The sequence below is a fragment of the Spea bombifrons genome, chromosome 3 (assembly GCF_027358695.1).
Source record: "Spea bombifrons isolate aSpeBom1 chromosome 3, aSpeBom1.2.pri, whole genome shotgun sequence".
Classification (NCBI taxonomy): domain Eukaryota; kingdom Metazoa; phylum Chordata; class Amphibia; order Anura; family Pelobatidae; genus Spea; species Spea bombifrons.
In genome coordinates this window covers 74,350,044-74,370,132 of record NC_071089.1, presented here as the reverse complement: position 1 = coordinate 74,370,132, position 20,089 = coordinate 74,350,044, and the positions used below count along the sequence as shown (strand labels likewise).

The window sequence follows — 20,089 nt, the reverse complement described above, 5'->3', positions numbered from 1 at the left end:
CCCTGTACGTTTTATGCCCCTATATACCGCACGCTTTTAAACCGAGGACCTCAACTCCCGAAAGAGAGCGCCCTGTCTCCTGTCACCGCCGGCGTTTGAAGTCATACACCGTTCAGCCATTGAGTCCGGGCCGGTTCTACAAGTCCTAAGAACTCGGCAGCCCATCTATACTACTCGCCGTGAGCCTGTGTAGGTAATATATGCGCACAGATACTGCTCCCGTCTTCACAGTGTAGGCTTCCAGCAGATAACATACAGCTTCAGCCTGTTTTGGCATCCTGATTCTATACCCTGCTTTCTCCGTATAGAGATCTAGAGGTGTGATCCGGCAGCTTAATTCACAGCAGTAATGACGACTCGGTCAGAGAGGGAAAAGGCCCAGAAGCAGAATGAGCAGCACCAGGCCATCCTGTCCAAGATGTTACGGGAGGAGGACAACAAATACTGTGCTGACTGCGAAGCCAAAGGTAAGCCACTGTGCTCCCTGGGACGGTAACATAGATGACAGCCCCGTCATCTTCGGGTGATGGGACTCCTGTGGCATCTAAATGGATAATACAGCTTCTGCACTTATGGGAACCATGGAAATAACTTCATTACGAAGGGCCGACGCTGGCCAGTTTCTCCAGCGAGAGGGCTTGAGCCGGCCCTGTATGATGTATAATTTAATGGGTGAGGAGAACTTGAAGAAATGCCACTGGTTTGACCAAGTAGTACATAGGGCCAGCCAGTTTTCTTGGTCAGCCCAAGTTTACGTGGACCTTCGTAATGAAAAGTGAAACTGCAGCTCTCCTGCAAATTCTGTTAGTTTTTTCTTTAGTAAGATGACCCAAATTATATATTTCAGAGTGACGCCATAGCTGGCAAAACTGTAATATGATGGCAAGCTTGGGAGCAGAGCCCTCTTCATCTAACATACCCGCTCCTCTTAGTCTGTCATTTCTAGTTTTGTTTTACTCCTTGAATATATGTATTTAAGAAGCGCCACAGAAACTGTTTGCACTACCTAAAAGATGATAATGCTTAAATGACAGGTGTAGGTAACAGGCACATCTAAAAGATGGGGATGGGAAAAAGGGTTAATGTTAATAACACAAATTTTAACCAGACTGCTTTCTCTAGCGATTCAGTCATTATACACACGCATAGCAATGGTAGTTTTCCCAATAAATGTGTGTGTATATATAATATATACACACACTAGCCCTGCAAACATGATCAGCTAATTATAGCGTATAACTCCTTTTCTTTCTTCTTTGTGATGCCCATTGTACATAGTATTGTTTATAGACGGTACAGCGACAGACTGCTTTAAACAATTGCAAGCTATAAAAGCTTTGCTGCTAAATCTGTGAAATCCCTTGGCTTTGCTGTCTGGTTACTTCCTCTTGGAGAACAATCGGTGTGTTTGGCAGCGCCCGGGCAATTCCATTCATTGCTGTGGATTTATATTGAATACGTATAGTAGGGTCTGGGCAGATCTGCGATGGGTTTCTATACATGAAATTCCCACTGAATACCACACGACCGTTTATAGTAGTCGGGTGTTATGGCACATACAACACACCAATGATAAGTGTGCGAGTCCACATGTATAACCAGCCACAGGTTTTCTTTGTGCACGTTACTAAATAAGTAATATAAATGTTTTGTTTGACTTGATAGAAAATGTAGCTTAATCACTATGAACAGAAATACAGCAAGTATATTAGATGGTCCGTTTTATATGTTCCAAACTGCTGTTTAAACAGTGTGTCTGTTCATTAATACTTTCATAGCAATAGGTTTTCCATAAAGAGTTTGTGCTGCCGACTGTGCCTTCTTTCACCTTCAGATAAAGATCCCCCACTCGTATGAAATGTAAGCCACGAGATGCCGATACTGAAATAGTCATCGCTGTCATGAAAGTACATAGATGAGGACACACTAATGGCAGCACCCTGCCTAGCAAATACATCTTTGTACATGGAAGTCCCAAGTTTTTCGCATGCATCACAATTACAATATGTACGAGTCACTGGAATGTTTCCCAGCCGAGCAAGTTCTGTGATCCAAATGCGTTCACGATGTTTTTCATTAAGGTCTTCAGCTCTATAATCTAATGACCTCAATGTCAATTAACAAGCCATTGTGAAAGCACTTTTAATAGGAATGTCAATGCACGCAATGCCCACTAGCTAGCAAGCTTTAAGTGATAGAAAAGTTAAACTATTCTGGGCCTTATGTCTTTGGTCTACATGCTCCACAAAAAAAACTTTCTAAGATCTCCCCTTCCTTTTGAAGGGAGTATAATTCTTAGTCACATTAGATAAATGAGTTTGAAAACACATCTAATGCATATCAATGTTTAATTTACTCAGCATACTGTGTTCCTGGTGTTGTTGCAGCTTGTGGTAACCTCATTAGGAATTGAGTGTCATTGAATGATCACAGGGATGTTGTGATCTGATTCACTGGGTCTTCTGTGAATTTGTAACTTTGGCTTTACAATAATGGCAATGGCTGCCACCCATGTTCAATGAATGTTTTGGTAGTCCTCAGTAAGGATAGATTGAGTGGCAACAGTGAACTTGACTTTCCACCAGTGGACGCTTGAGTCCAAGATCAATAAAAAAGCAAATGCAGACAAGGCCTTGAATGTAATGTACGTTTTCAGCAGATAATTCTTATTGTACGTTAATGTGTCGCAGACAGTCCAGGGAAGCAAGAAATGTTTTTCTTTTCTGTTTGGGAAAACTTTATGAAATCCTATGTGACCTGTACTGTCAGCGGTTGCTGAGCACATCTTAATTCCGCTAGCTTAGTATTTCCCCTTGGTGGGCATCTTTGGGAGAGAGCCTCATCACAACAAACCCTGAGATCTGCAGTTTGGCGGGAAGGTGTTTTTGTTTGCGATGCATTCACATTCTCTCGTATGTCTTGCGGTTCATAATGATCATTCTGGTTTCTGGAATGAATCCTTGTAAAAGCACTGAATAAAATATCAGACTCTTGTTTTATCTGCGGCAACAGGACATTACTATTTCATGTTCCTGGCTTGTGAAAAACAAAGAGCAGAACCAGTGTTCTTCGTGGTTTATTATTAAACTAGGTTTTGTTTAAGATTCAGTGTGATATTCAGGAATTATTTTTTAAGGATATATTTCAGTGCTGAGCCCCCTGATTTAAGAAGCCATATCATAGTAAACATGACTACTTCTCTAGGTGTTGTGAAAACTGCCTCCCAGTTACTTGGCAAGATGGCCATACTTGTTTAGGATCGTATTATTTAGCAGCCCAAAGAGAGCACATCCATAGAGAATAATAAAACCTTAAAACTGGTAGAACTAAAGGAATAATAAAGAGTTGATGGGGGGGGGGGTCACAGGTAAGTTGTGCTTCGGCTCCTTTGTGTCACCGTACCTTATGAAGTTCTAGCCCTAGGGAGCTTCTGCTGCAGGGGAACCAGATTTAAGTTTGTGATATGTCTTTAAAGTCTCCTCATCCATTAGCCAAGACTAGGTCAGCCTTTATGTCTGGAGAAACTTGCCAGTGCTAGTCCATAATGATAGTGTAGTGAGAATGTCAACACCACGGGTCTTTAGTCGACAAACACCCCGGAGTAAGGACCTTCTAGGAGTGATGGCTTGTTTATAAGGTAGACCTGTGCTTCTAACCCTTATGTCTTAGGTCTGATTTCTTATTTAAGTTCCAAAGTCTTGTAAACGGTTATTTTATTTTTATATATATAATTATTAATGCTGGGCGTGTGTCCGGTCAGTGCATGGTTACCTTGCGTAGCTCTATGTTCCATAGCAGGAAGTCGTGTTTCTAGCTGTGAGCTTGGCTGCGTCCCCAACAAACCAGTTAGTTTGGTTATGGCACGTGGACACTCATGGTTACTCCTGTTTCTGAAGCCATCTCGGTTAATAGCAAAGTGCTAAGTTACATTTGGAGGCCTCTTTCTGTTCAGGGTTTTACAAATTAGCTCTTTAGTACTGAGCTTAATGTTACGTGTATATAATACACACATTTCATTGGGGAAAAGAAGAATCTACTCTTCGGTACGTTGCTGTATATTCTATTACATAAATGCAACTAAGTTCTCAGAAGGTCCTTTTTAGCCAAAGATGTCCATATAGATGAATATAAAATGGCATGAAGCATTGGTGCATTGCAAGAGCCTAAGAGAAACTTTTTTTTTTTTTTTGAGATTGTATCGCTAAAACCTCTGGAATTTATGTTGGAATGTATCCGCTTTCCATACGATGACCTGCGTGTACAGGTTAGGGGTATGGGTAGGAGACGCCTGCGTATCTCTGCAATCTCTAGACTGCTTTAATTTTTCAGGCTATTTTTGTTGGTGTGATTTCAAACATGTGAATTCACTTTTTAGCCAACTTTTCTGCAAGCCATAATTGTGTATTTTTAATTAGCTGTGTGCTAGAACAGTTTTATGTGACCACTAATTAGGTGGTGTGGAGCGTCACTGTGGATAGGTGTTCCTTACAAATGAGTGCTTTGTGTTGCCTTCACGATCACTGTGTGGTCAGTAAATCCTAGAGCATTTATTTACAAAGGTACCACCATAATGTTAGTGCTTTAAAGGGGCAGTTCAATGTCCCAGACTGCCTTACCAGAGCACAGTGCATATTAAAGTAGGAGTTTAATAGGCATTCTTTAACATGTTTGGTGTTTAGAAACAAAAACCAACCTTGCTTTAGGAAGCACTAGCCCTTGTGCCACCTCCGTGATCTGATTACTTGCACCACTAATTGGCTGCCTGGTCAGCTAATCGGTGGCAAGAACACAATCCCATTAATATCAATGGGAGTCATTTTGGTGCATGTACACAGGGCAGTCTCGGGGGGGGGGGCTATGGCTCCCCAACCCTTGCTGAGGCAACGCTGGAACGGGCTGTTGGCAAGTATATAAACACCCTTGCATTTGAGGTGAAAGGGTGCAATGTAAATTTAAAGGGACAAAGTGCATATTGATGGCTGTAGTGTCCCTAGCTGCCTTTGGGGTGGGTGTGTGTGTATATGTGTATGTATATATGTATAATATGGGCCAAATAGCCGATGGCTACTAGAATTGTGTGTCAGACACTCGGCTTTTGCTGTTCATGTATTTATTCTGCCATCTTTGAAGGGGTGCCAGGAAGTGTCTGCTATCAAAATGATCCATAGACGGGGCTAAGTATGTTTCTACTGTACACGACAGCATCTCTGTTCATCGTATTTAGTAATATCCACAGCAAAGGCGGGTTTAGTATCGATGCACCTGTATCCGGTTTACTATAACTGCTTTCTGTATGCTGTGTATCTGGCACGAGTTCAGTAGCGCTTAACTAGTTATTAATATGCCAGAACTTCCTGCATGTTATTAATAGCTGCGTGCTCACAGAATCCCAACCCCATGGCCCTGCTAGAGTATTAGATCAAACTATCTGCACATGGCGCAGTACCAGCCATTGGTAAAAGAAGGTCGAAAATTAAACATTTTCATGAAGGTTTTGAGAGCCGGCCCTTCCCGTGTGATGAGGTCCCATTGCGGGATTGTGCTGGGACATGTGGTCACCCAACCCAATGCATATTTGCCTTTTACGTCCAAATTCAGGATTGCCGGATGAACACAATGGTTCGCTAGCCTGTTAATTTGCAGATTTACACCCTCCGGACTTTAGCAGTTGCTTTCTCATGTACTGAAGCTGTTTGGACAACTGGTTTCTTCTCGGCTCTCCTAGTAATGGCCAGTGCAGTGATCACAATAACTGATTTTCCCTAAAGCTCTGTTCCAGAAACCTACATGATTGAATGCCTTCTTGTAATATTTATCACGGTTTTCCTGCTAGCTGTAACTCTCCCCGGACTGGTGGTGGTAGTACGTGTTACGGTGTTTTGCATGAGAAAGCAGGGCAAAGTAAGTTAATACGGTGTCTAGACTCGCCGCAAAAACCTTACACTAGTCTTTGATGGGTTTTTCTTTATTCTCTTTAAAAAGCCTTTTTGCAAAGCCAAGTCAGGGATGCTGCTCATATTCAAGGACAAAAATGATGCACCAAAGGATTAAATGATTAAGGTACAGGGTTTACTGTTTTTTCATTCTTGTGACAGTGTACCAGGCCTTATTAATAAGGCAAATAGAATTAGAAATAAGGATCTTTATTAACGTACAGTTTAAGGGACAACTTCAATGTAAAGGTGTAGTTCCACCTAATCTACAAAATGTTAACCAACTCTGTAACTAAATGCCATGTTACAATCACTCCTAGAATTACAAAGCGTTCCCAGAAACCATTCTTTAGTCATGTTGAAGTTTAACGCAGGCTCTCATAGGCTGTTGCCATATACACTGCGTTAACAGCTCAATGTGTATATCTTGGAGAAGAGAGAGAGCGCATGCGATGGAAACATTTAAATACTTTTAGCAAAGTACATGAGGGGGATTTAATTCAAAGGAGGAGAAGTGTTAGAACAAGAGGGTTTGAGGTTTAGATGTAATTTAAGGAACTTTAGGGATGGTAGATAAGTGGAACAGCCTCCCAGCAGAAATGGTTTAGGCTGGAATAGTGGGAGAATGTAAACATGCATGTGGCTAATCCCGCAGCTAAAGCAGGAACAAGGATTATTAACATTTGTGTGTTTTGGAATATCTGTATACATTCTCTTAATACATTTTTGTGAAGGTGAGGAGGGACATTAGTAAATATGATTATTACACGTGGTGTAATGCTGCAGAAACCGCAGGTCCAGAGACTTAGAAAGAAAATGTTATCAGACCCCCGAGGGATTAATTATGTGAAACTATCCTCTGATTTCCCAACAAATGTCTGCACTTTCTGCAGCCGTCATTAACCATTGGGGGGGCAGAGCAGACTCTGTGCGGCTTGACTCTTAGCGAGGACGCTGCTCATGCTGTTGTCTGCGTTTTATTCACGAATCCATGAAACCTCTCCCCTGCACAGCCTTGTAGCAGTAATTCCGAGGAGCTGACTGCAACCTCTGTTTTTAATCCCGTCAATGAATCTGCATTTGTGACATTTTGCGTAATCTTCCTGTTTCTTCCAGTATCTAACTTGGCTTTGGTCCCCAGGGCTCGACTGCTCTTTTACTTTGATTTGTCCCCAGGGCTACTAAGCTGAAGCTCACCTCTGCCGACACATGGGCTGATGGAAGGTCGGCGGTGCGGGCAGTTGTCGGTAACACAGCGTCGTGGTGTGCTTCGCTATTCCCTAAAATGAAATCGAGCCGTTCTCCAACTCCTGTTACTAGGCAACACTTCTAAAGATGTTACTTTTGTGTCTGGCGCAGTCAACATTCACATTAATGCCAACAATAGGCAGGCTCTACCAGTGTATGCAAACAGTTCCTCGTGTTTTAAATACCCCTGTAGGTGCGAACGTGACATAAGTAGTGTTTGGGTTCAAGTCAGGACTTTTTCTTTCTTATTTTTTGGCAGCTGTCAAAATATTACACCCCTAGGAATCTATTGCTGTCACCGCTGCCTGTCTGTGTGCATTTTACAACTGACTGTGCTTTAGATCCTGTTTCGGTATATGGTGGTACTATAATTACCTTATTTAATATTTTACTCCATGACTATACATTGCTGTATTCAGAAACATTTGAGAGCCATTATCAGATGATGAAATATCAAGTGCAACACCCATCTATAGTACCAAATATTCTCTACACCTATATGCATTAGGCTTTACCAGAAAAATGCAGTATACGCTTAAATCACACCGTATGGGAAAATATGCATGTAATGTTTTGTGAAAATCCGATTCCCCCCCCCCCAAACTCCTTGTCCCAGAGGTTTCTTTCTGGATTATTGTATGCCAGTCATTTTGTCTGCAAATAATAATGCTGATAAGCCTAGTCCAATGTCCTTAAAGCTCTTTCCACTATGGCGATATCACACACACTAATGACCTTATTCATTTGTCTGCAGGGCAGATAACCTTTGGCTCGCAGGGCGATAACAGCAGTTTAATGCAGTGGTATTTAAAACCCAATAATTTGTATTCCATTACCTCAGGTGTGGGACACAATGCTTAGTTTTCCACATTTGCACTCCCAGTGAAAGTGCAAGGAGATTCTGCAGTTAATGGACCTCCCTCCAAAAAAATAATACATAGTAAAGTACTCTGTGGACACATTAATATGCATTCCATGTTTTAGCCGCACCCATCAGATGTATAACACCAAGCACGTCGTCGGCTATATGCATAGATGTTGGCAGTAGAATGTCCTGCTGAAGAGCTCAGTGACTTTAAAGTGGCATCTGTCATAGGATGCCACCTTTGCGACGTATCCTCCTTGCTAGATCTTCCCTGGTCCTCTGTAAGTGCTGTTATTGTGAAGTAGAAGGGTGCAGGAGTTGGTCGCTCACCCACAAAGCAGTAGACCCACTCACAGAGCAGGGCCGCCGGGCGCTGAAGCGTGTAGCGTGTAGCGCGTGTGTGAAAAAAATTGCCTGTCCTTGTAGAATCGCTCATTACAGAGTTCCACACTGCCTCTGGAAGTAGCGTCAGCCCAAGCACTGTGTATCAAGGACAATGAAATGGGTTTCCATGGCCAAGCACTGGCACACAGGCCAACCATCACTATGTTGGCCAAGTGCTGGCTTTCGTGGTGCTGGACTCAGTGGAAATGTGTTCTTGTGTGATGAATCGCGCTCCACTGTCTAGAAGTCTGATGGACGAATCTGGCATGGCAGATACCGGGAGAACTCTGCCTAATGGAATGCATAGTGGGGGAGGGATAACAGTCTTGGGCTGTTCTCAAGGTATAGTGGCATATGGGGGGGCTGAGTGGCAAGTGTGGGGTCAGATGTGCTTAACTTGGGGGCAGGTTGGCAAGTAAAAGTAAACAAATTCATTTCTCAATCATTTGTTTAATTAAATATGAAAAAAGTTTACATGATTACTATTAAAACCTAGTTTGTGAAATATTGTGCTTGGGTTCTTGTAAAATGTAGCTTATTTTTATGTCATAGCAAAATCAGAAGGCAATTAGAGAAATGCCATTGTGAGAGAGATAAGTGTTGTGTACAATGACACTTGTTAATGTAAATTTAATTTTTTTTATTCTGTTTTGAACACCCAGTTTGTTCATCAAATTATTTTAAACAAAAATTGCATAGTTTTTATCTGATTAATCGAAAAAATGATCAGCCAAAAAAACAACTATGAAAATAATCATTAGTTGCAACCCTACATAAAAGCAAGGATCATACAATCATGTTTCGATGAGCCTGGTGTGGAGGAACTTGAGCGGCCTTAACTCCATTGAATACCTTTTTGGGTTGAATTGGAACGTCGATGGCAAGCCAGGCCTTCTCATCCAACATCACTGTCTGACCTCGCTAATGCTCTTTTGGCTGAATGGGCTCTAGACTTCTCTGTTGTATGGTTTATGGTAGTTGTTGTAGAGGCAGTGGTGAGAGTAGAAAATTGCCCATTAAATGGACACATGCATGTAGTAAAAATGCAGTGTGACAAAATACCACCATGAACCCAGCGTTTGGGTGAATTACTGGGCAGCACTTTCATTTACAGCTCATGGGTGCCATCTAGTGGTGATTCATATTCTTTACTGCCTTGTGAGAATTTATTTTTTTTTAGCCATCACATACCTAAACGGTAAAATGTGTTGATACTATAATCTGTTTGAACCTGAAATATGTTTTTAAATCACCTGTTTTATTTGGGATCCTCTAGGGTTCTTTTTATTTAGGTTAATCTTACAGGCTTGCTGGATTTTATAAAAGGATAAACAGTTGTGGAAGCTGCATCAGCTTTCTGTTTGACAGTTGCTATTGCCAGTATTTATCAGGTCAGGCCTGTTAACTGTTATATAAAATCAATCAAATTTTACTGCTGATCGAGTGTTTTTATTGGTTGTCGGAGATGCAGCATTTTTTTTTCTTTACATTAATCTGTGTGTCACGTGATCGCTCAGAGTGCTTGCCACCAGAAGGTGCACATACTGGTAAACTAGCTCTCAATAGAACTGGCTGCTGGACACATGAACTGGTTTGTTTCTACTACACGGCGAGCCTTAGGCACCTTAGTAGTTAGTTGCCAGGGTGATTTGGGGTTTATCGAGCCCTGATTGTTTCAGGCGAGCATATATTTGTGGTGTTAGGAATATTTAGAATTTTGTGTATCTATCTCTACCAATAATAAGAAAACTATTTGATTCACACAAACTGATAGATTGAGATATATATATATAGATAGATATAGGGCTGCAACTAACGATTATTTTAATAATCGATTAGTTGGCCGATTATTTTTTCGATTAATCGGATAAAAAAATTCAATTTTTCAATTTAAGATAATGTAATAAAAAACCTACAATTTACACTTTCATCTCTTTATTGCAATGGCCTCTCTTTTTTCACCTTCTTATTTTACTGACATAATAATAAAAGCTACAAGAACCCAAACACGGTGTTTCTCAAACTAGGTTTTAATACAAAGTTATTAGTAAATATTAATTCATATGTTAACTATTTTTCATATTTAATAAAAACTATGAGAAAAAAGCCTTGTTTAATTTTTTTTATTTACCAAACTGCCCCCGGTTATGCACATCAGACCCCCAGCTTGCCACTCTGCCCCCATATATGCCTTATACCTCTTATATGCCAGATTCCACTGTGCCCCCTGATACTCCTTATATGCCAGAGATATGTAACTGAGCCCCCTGATATACCTTTTATCCCCAGATATGTTTTATGCCCCACTGATATGCCTAATATCAATATGCCTTATACCCCCTATATGCCACTGAGCCCCCTGATATACCTTTTACCCCCAGATATATTTTATGCCCCACTGATATGCCTAATATCGATATGCCTTATACCCCCTATATACCCTGAAATTCATAATACCCCCCATACATCACTATAACTCACCCATACACCACTCTGGCTCCTTCCCCTCCCATACTCTACTCTGGCTCCGCCCCCTCCCATACATCACTTTGCCCCCCATACATCACTTTGGCTCCTCCCCCTCCCATATACCACTTTGTCTCCTTCCCCCTCCCATACACCACTCTGGCTCCTCCCCCTCCCATACATCACTTTGGCTCCCCCCTCTCATACATCACTTTGGCTCCTCCCCCTCCCATATACCACTTTGCCTCCTCCCCCTCCCATACACCACTCTGGCTCCTCCCCCTCCCATATACCACTTTGCCTCCTCCCCCCTCCCATACACCACTCTGCCTCCTCCCCCTCCCATACCTCATTTTGGCTCCCCCCCATACTCCACTCTGCCTCCTCCCCCCTCCCATACTCCACTCTGCCTCCTCCCCCTCCCATACATCACTTTGGCTTCTCCCCCTCTCATACATCACTTTGGCTCCTCCCCTCCCATACCACTCTGGCTCCTCCCCCTCCCATACCTCATTTTGGCTCCCCCCCTCCCATACTCCACCCTGCCTCCTCCCCCTCCCATACTCCACTCTGCCTCCTCCCCCTCCCATACATCACTTTGCCTCCCCCCTCATACATCACTTTGCCTCCTCCCCCCTCCCATACTCCACTCTGCCTCCTCAGCAACGGGGTTCAAAAGACATCAGGGAGCCGGGTAGAGAGGCAGAGTGGCGTATGGGAGGGGGAGGAGCCAGAGTGGTGTATGGGAGGGTGGCTCCCATACACCCTCTGACTCCTCCCCCCTCCCATACACCGCTCTGCCTCTCTACCCGGCTTCGTTGCTGACCGGCACTTTCCCTGCAGCTTCATAGAAGCCACAGTGTAAGTGAAGGTGAATAACGGAGGCTGTCTGTGCGATGCAGATCCCCACCGGCTGACAGAGAGGATGATTCTCTGTCAGCCTGTGAGTGTCTGCATCGCACAGACAGCCTCCATTACTGCCCTTCACTTACACTGTGGCTTCTATGAAGCTGCAGGGAAAGTGCCGGTCAGCAATGGAGCCGGGTAGAGAGGCAGAGCGGTGTATGGGAGGAGGCAGATGGGAGGGGGGAGAGAGCCGGAAGTGAGAGACCGGCCGACAGTGAGGGGAATCCAGGTCCCCTGCAGCGTCGCGGGGGATCTGGATTCCGGTGTTATAATCCGATCTCTGTTTGAGATCGGATTATATAAGGAGAGGAGTTTTTCAGAGCATTTGCTCTGAAAAAAACCTCTTTTTATAATCGATAAAAATAGATTCGATTAATCGATGATGAAATTCGTTGCCAACGATTTTCATAATCGATTATTATCGATTTTATCGATTAGTTGTTTCAGCTCTAGATAGATAGATAGATATCTATCTATCTCTCCAGAGCTTTTTGTGTTATAATTTCTATCTTTTCATGGATTTTATTTTTCTGGAAATACGGGTTTAACAACCTCAAATATAGACTTTTTACTCTTTCAGAAATCTATAAAGGTGCTTTCCCGTTTATAGTCTGCAGGGGGTAAGAAGAAAAGAAAGGTATGGAAGCATTTAAAGTATTTTTGTAGTTCACTGGATAACAGCCTCAGAGTGGTTGATATAAAAAAGTTAACATTTCTGAACCCTGTACTTTTGTCACGCTGACTTCTATTAATCTTTATTTGAGATGTGCTTTCTCAAGGCAAAATCTTCTGGTGGCTAAGGGACTACAATCAGCCTTAAAAAAGGCTGCAAGTTCTTTAGTTTTGCTCTACATTTCATTATTTGCCTTATTGCCCCAAGAAAAGTATCTTGTTTTTTAAATCAGATTCTATAAGTCAATTTAATTTATTCAGCGTAAAGTAGATCTTCTTTACTAGCATGTAGCTGCATCCATTGCAGGATTTACATTTTTGGTAAACCAATTATCCAAGCTGCGATTACATCCGATTCTGAACAAACAAGAGAATGGCGATGAGTGAGCTACAGAAGTTTTTTCATATGGACCCAGCTGGTTTTGGTTTGAAAGGTTAATAACTCATGTTTGGGGAACTACCTTTTTAACTAAAACAATAACATATAGCATACATATTTTTGTGTTTGCTGAAAGAACAAAAACTTAACTACTTCAATTAATAAATATTGACTGTTGGGTGTGTTTAACCCTATGACGTGCCAGGCACGTCAAGTTTCCTTAAGGTGATTCATTTCCGTGATGTGCTTGGCATGTCAAGAGGTTAAATCAAGTAAACCTTTGCAGATCAGTTTATTTTTCCTTTAGGTTAATAAAATTATCCTATTTTTTTGAGTCACATGACAGTTAAGTACTGTAATATGGGTTTTTGTTCAAGAGCCTGCCTGGGACAATAGTTTTAAGTGGCAAGTTGCGATGTATGTGGAATATAGACAATGTAGCTCTATTTCCTAATAATATTGGATGAGCTGACAATATCCGTAGTGTTAGTCTTGTTCTCCACTAGGTGGGAGTAAAACATTCAGTTTAACGATAGGAATACCTCTTTTGATCATCATGCTTGTCTGGCCATACTGTTTTTCAGGTAGTTGGGCACCTTCAGCTAAAATGGTGTAAAAGTGATTTCTATTGGCATTCGATGCATGACATTCCGGTGTAATGTTGCATTACTAGTGTGTTTCCCTAATTCTCTTTAACTATATTAAACAAATACATGCTTGGAGTACACCCAAGCATGTACTCCAAGAGCCGGGGAAGGACTTTGTATCTTACTAAATAAAATAGATGTCTCTGGCTCACACAAGGCGATATGCTTTTTCCCCCCTACAATTGATTCCTGGTTAAGTAGCGTGTCTTTAAAGCTGAGTTGAGCAACCTGTTCAATGTTATCCTGTGTCTTTTGCTTTTAAAGTGGTGATTTGACACTGTTTTTCGATTGTATGCCAGGATTTGTAAGATGTGGCCATCAGCTGCAGATAAACAAGCTATTATACTTAGCTAGGTTTTTGCCTTGGAAGCATCACAGGTTATATACTTTGCAGTTATTGACTATCAATACCTTCAAGGTTCCCAGGTGCCATCGTGCTTAACAGTTGTGTGTGTGTGTGTGTGTGTGTGTGTGTGTGCTGATATGCTTTTTGGTTTTGCTATTAAGGTAGAAGAGGCTTTCTCCTGGCAACCCTTCCAAACAAACCATACTAGTTCAGTCTTTCTCTAATTGTACTGTCATGAACGTTAACAATTAACATACTAACAAGATGCAACTATTGGGTTTTATGCATTTTCTCTGAGCATTTCACGTTCTGACCTTGGGGTGAGTTTCCTGGGATGTCCACTCATTGGAAGATTGACAAACTGTTTTCCTCTTTTGAATAATCTTCCTCACTTTAGAATGCTGGACCTAAAATTGTTTGGAAATGGACCTCATACCCTTCCAGATCCATAGGCAGCAACTATTCCTTCTCTAAGGTCATTGCTGATGTCTTACCTCTTTTGGCATTGTGTTGACACACAACTGAATGCCCCAGACCAAAAAACTGCTAAACCAAAGTTTTTATAGCTGTGGTAACACTTGCTCATTGGTTCATCAAGGGCATTTGATTAGCAACACCTGTCTGCTACTTAGCATCTTAGTTCCTATGGAATCATTAAGAGTGTACTTGGTTCTTCACACATGGCTTCTCCATTTTGGCTTTATTTTGGTTGAATAAATCATGGCACATTGTAATGTCATGTGGTGTTAACATCTGAGGTTGTATTTACCCAATTTTTAGACCTGCTAAGGAAAAGATTGTCTTGATATATAAAGCCATAGAATTCAAAGTGTTTACTTTTTTGACATGACTGTATCTTGTGTTCTAATACACAGTAACACAGTCAGATGAAGGCACTTTTGTAGGGTTATTCTAAAATATGTGTTAGATGCTCCAATTAGCCAGTAGGAGCAGGAGGCAGTCAATGAAAGTTGCAGCTCTGATCACTTTAATTGACAACCAACTGCAAAAGCAAACCAAACATTCTTTGTGTCTGAGCTTCTCGTGAATTGGCATTAATTGAATAAACCCTATATATATATATTAATATAATGCTCTTTAATCCACATGTTATATACTTTGCATTTAGCCAGTAGCTTAACACTTGGTGGAAGCTTTACCACTCGTATCTAGAAATGTACCCACGTCATGATCGGTTACCCTGTTTTAAATAGACATGCCAGAGGTGTGATGCTAGTGAAAACTGGTATATAAACTCAGGCTATTTTATATATGAAGAAGCTGCATTTGGGTTGTAATGCATCATTGCCTATTCTTTAGAACCGATACATCTGGCACACATATTGTGCTCCCGAGAGAGTTAAGTATTACTGGCCACGTTCAGTATCCTGAACAGTTTTTAATTTCAGAATGTCTTCAGGCTTCGGTATATCAGTACAGTAATAAAATATATATATATCAGTGTGGGTAAAATGAAAGATGTTCAATACCTGTAGCAATGAAGTCTCTTCTCCTTTTCTCCAGAATTCCTTGCTGTTGTGGCAGCACCATTGGATTTCTGAGGAAAAAGCCTTCTGGCTCGTTTGGTAGATGTGGATGAGTGTTTAATAATGCTTCTACTGTCCTATAATATGTATGTGTACACACACACACACACACACACACACACACACACACACACTCACTCACACTTTAATATTGCATTGTTCTGTGTCACTGATGTGATCTGTCTGATTAGTAATTGGGTAAATGCCATAGAGCCTTTAGTGTCTTCAAATTCATTAAGTAAAACTACCGGTAGCCTCTGCCTTTTGGTTATCAAATGTTCAGATTAATATAAGGATGTTTTGGTTTAAAAGTAAATGGGCTTTCTTACCTCGATGAAGCTGAGCTCAATGAAAAATCTAGATCACCCTATAAAGCATATTCATTTCCTGTTTTGGACACCATTCCTATCTCTTCACCCAACGCCTCGACGGCTGCCAGGATCAGATTCAACAAATGGCAAGGATTAGTCATGCAGATCCCGAGCCAGATGACTGTTCTTATTGATACACAGAATCGCATCTCATCACCACTGCATAGGTTTGTACGTTAGGTTTAATTGTAAGGTGCAAGTTGTGTTTGCTAATAGTCGGCTCATTATGCAAGTAAATCCATAACCTTACAATACAAAGTAAACCTGTTTTTGTTGGGCATTTCTCTCTGGAAAAGTCGAAGTGTGAGTAATAGTAAAGAATTATTTCAGCATCGTTGCAGTGAATCCATACATCGTGGATCTTTCGAACTGAAAACAGTTTTGTCCATTTCAGTATCTCCGTCCTCTCTGGGGTTGCTATGGATTCATCATTTTTATGGATCCTTAAGTCAGCTACTTGCCTGCTGTGGAGACCACTAATGGGTTCATATGCTTGAGGGAGATGGAACTGAATGTACTACACTACCATTTAGGGCGTTTATTCTGGAGGATGTATGAGCTGCTGACATAATGTATAGATTGTATTTCCCTCAGCCAGACCTGTAAATAAAATGGAAAATCTTACATTTAAGTGCCACTGATGTGCATCCCTTTTGATTTTGGAAGCTTGAAGGAACAGAACGCATTGGTAGTGGTTTCTCCTCGGTGACGTCTCTCGTGCACAGCGTGTCAACCGTTCAGGTGCCAATTATGAGCGCCTGCATGAAACCTAACGTTTCATTTATGCCAAGAAGCGAAGTTGTTAGGTTTTGCTCTGAATGGAAACTAATAAGTCTATTAAATTTTAGCTGGAATTTGTTTGGTTTAACTATAATACTGAGCAAAGAGGACGTTGTAGAATTAGGCTTTGAGAGTATCTTGCAATCAAGAATTAAGTTTCTCATATTGATGATCTGCAAACGTAAGGGTGGGGAGAGCCGAGAGGCAACAAAGTAGTTGCTCTAAAAAGGGACTTATACAATGTAATAAACTGTACTCCAAATGAGGTTCCTTCCTCTAAATGCGGGCCCGTTCAACAGAAAGTGCAAATTATTAATAGAGGCGGCAATGTTTTTCATTGGTGGAGTGTCTCATTTCTACTCAGTACTTTGATTTTTTATTTTGTTTTTGCTATAATTACAGATAGAATTTGTATTGTACACTTGGAGGAAAAGGTTATAATATATAATATAAAAATGTGTTGGATTAAAATAGATTTAAATCTATGTGTAAGGTTTTCTTTGAATCTGACCTTATATATATCTCGTACATTATTGCACGTTACAGAGTAATCTGGTTATCACATTCGGCTCCGATTTCTCCAGGTGTCTTCTTCCTTTGTTGGTTTCTCAATACTATGCAGATCAGTCGCACTGGAATGGAGGTGGTGGATTATATTTTATAACGTTTATGAATGCCCTGCAGGGAATAGATCTATAAAATATAATTGCCTCTAATATTTCAACAATTAAAATAAATAGAACAGCTCTCTCAAACATTACAATGAACATAAATATTGAAATCCATGTTTAAGTTTATGTTCAATTAAGTAATATTTGAGACAGCAGCTCTGTGATATTAGTGTATTAGATATTTTAGATTTATGCAGTATATTAGATATTTTAGTTGTAATACACGACTCACAAGGGTCTATTTGAGGTTCTTCCTCATTCTATTTTAATATCCATCCCTATATTGAGTGCCTGGCATGTTTGATTATTTATGATCTAACACTTACAGTTCTATATTTAACTGCTTCCATGCCAGATATCAATGTTAGCTGTTTGCCTGTGTAATACACACAAGGGGGAGAAATTACCCCTGCCCTACATTCATTATCATTAGGTTGCTTAAGCTTTTTTCTTTCCCTGGTGGAATGCGTTTATTGTAGGTAATATATTTGTGTGTTCCCTTAAGTTATAAATCTTACCTCTATTGTGGAGCATATCTTTTATTTTTGGAGAAGATGCTGCTAGTGACTCTTCTTGCATGGCTTTTTTTTATATAGTAACATCCTAGCTGCATTAACTTTTTTGTTTTGTTTGTTTTCTACCTATGGCTGTAAAAATGTTCCCACACCAAGCATACTTTTTGCCTTATGGTGTCTGCTCTTGTGGAACATAAGGAGTTCCTAGGAAAAATTATGAGTGCCGACCACATTACCCTATAGAACATTTCTAGGAAGGATTCAGTAGTGCTTGGTGTTTGTTGATGGGTTCTAGCTGCATTTAGTTCTATTCAGCTGGGGCCATAGAACACGGACCTTATTTAATTATTTTTGAAGCTGGTGATGTTGTCACAATAAAAGTTCACATGAAATATGTAAATACGTTGGCAAATTGAGCATGTTGAGTCAAGGGAGCCTGACCGAATATATTGGTTAACTTTAAAGCAATGTGCAAATAATTCCCTAAAAAATAGCTTCTAAATACATTTAAATTAGCCATTATCACTGCATTACCAAAGAACAGATGGCAGAGCTTGTGCGCAAAACTGTGTGAGCGGAGACCAAGGAAAGGAGACAAGTCATACAAAAAGCTTATCTAATTGAAAGGAGATAGGCAAGAAGATACTTCTGAATGAAGCTATTAAACGTTTGCAGCTGTATTCCTCATATTGATATTTTGTGTGTACGGGACTAAAGAGATTGCAGCAGATAGTGTTTTATCTATTCAGTAAGAGAATATAATGCACATTTATGTAATGGGATATATGAAAATATTATGTCCTTGGTGAAGGAGGGAGTTTGGGTAGAAGACTTCCTAATAAAATGTTTGTCATTTCCATTTTCCCTGATCTGTGTGTTGCATGGAAAACAATTTTCCTTTACATTTATTAATTTAAATGTAACAGCCCCCCCCATTGTCCACTGGCCTTAGTCACTGTTTACCTGTCACCAGGCGGTTCAGCACCTGAAATTGGCAGGTAAGCTGGAGAGGCGAGTTCTCCATCAATTGGAAGTATGAAGCCAGCCATGGAGCTGTGAGAAGATTTTGGTATAGGAGCAGTAAGAGAGGATGGAGGAATCTAAAATTGCATTGCTTTTAAAGTACATGGGTGGACGGACATGATGGTACAGTGATTAGTGTTTGGCTGGCTTGTCCCTTTTCTGTTCTAACCACAATACCAACCATTTTGTTTAGTTTCTCAGACACTGCTGTCCTGTATACTTTATGCTTTAGTAGTTTCTTAGAACTAGATTGTCTACAATGGATGCATGTTTTATAGGTGTTCTAATGTAATAACATCACAATTTTCTGCAAATCTTTCTTCCAGCAGGCTTATTGTTGTAAATGCAGAAATATTTTTGCATAAAGAAATGTTTTTGCAACCGCACTTTAGATTTCCACTATAAATCCTGTGTTAATTTTAGTAAGCGACGCCGGTTCTGTAATATCACACTCTGTGGAACCGCTCTGCATGAAATTAGCAGCTTTTATTTTTAACACCTATTTCTGGGCGCCTGGTGAAACGGAAATTCTGCTGCGTGCCGTCTCTAAACATAGCTAAAATATTGCTATTTAAACAATGTGATATGCTTTGCCTAACCCTAAAACATGCGCAAATAAAAGCCATGCTAAAAGTCATTGTCGGTTGAATAAATATGTAGTCATGAAAAAGACTGGGCTTCCTTCCAGCTTCTGCTTTAAACTTGGCCAAAGTCCAATCCATGTAGAGCAACAACTCCCTCTATAGTAGTGATAATACTTGCTGAAATTCCTATTTGAGTAAGAAGAGGCATCTAAAATATCACAACTGGCAATTATAGCAGCCTCCAGGTCTATAGATAAGAGATTTATTTATTGGAGCAAAATCAAACCAGATTTTGTCGTTGATAATGTACATTACTGAATACAGCACTGCATATCAAGGACTTCCCCCAACGAAAGCGTTCTGCATTATGTTGGAGTCATCTCCAATTCTTGTCTTAGGTTTGGGGGCTTAAGCTCATATTTTGCATTTTTACCACGGTTCCAAGTGAATGTATTTGTTGTTCAGCACTTGTCAGATGCATGTACTATATAGGAAGATCTCTTTGAAATGATGTGCAGGGTATTAAGTGGGATTATTTATGCTGTTCAGACTGACTCGTGTTTCTTAAAACAGTTTCAATTCTAACAAGTCCCACCAATCTGCTTTCTCCAATTATTCTCCAGATGCATTGGGGGATAGCGTTACACAGTAAAATATACCCAGTTACATAGTATTTACATCATTACATAGGATGTCAAATTATGTGATTCATGAGATTGGCATATTCAAATAAAAGTTTTGTCTTTAACGAT

The 20,089-nt window shown here is 40.6% G+C and overlaps 1 protein-coding gene across 2 annotated transcripts in view; it reads left to right on the top strand.

Annotated features, from left to right (window-relative positions):
- SMAP1 (small ArfGAP 1) overlaps nt 1–20,089 on the top strand; it is a 118,330-nt gene continuing 98,241 nt past the window's right edge. The window contains exon 1 of one of the 2 annotated variants that reach the window (XM_053461169.1): nt 1–467. In XM_053461169.1, coding sequence (XP_053317144.1) covers nt 350–467 — 118 coding nt within the window. In that variant the 5' untranslated portion in view covers nt 1–349. The remainder of the gene's footprint in view (nt 468–20,089) is intronic. The other variant, XM_053461170.1, reaches the window with a different exon arrangement.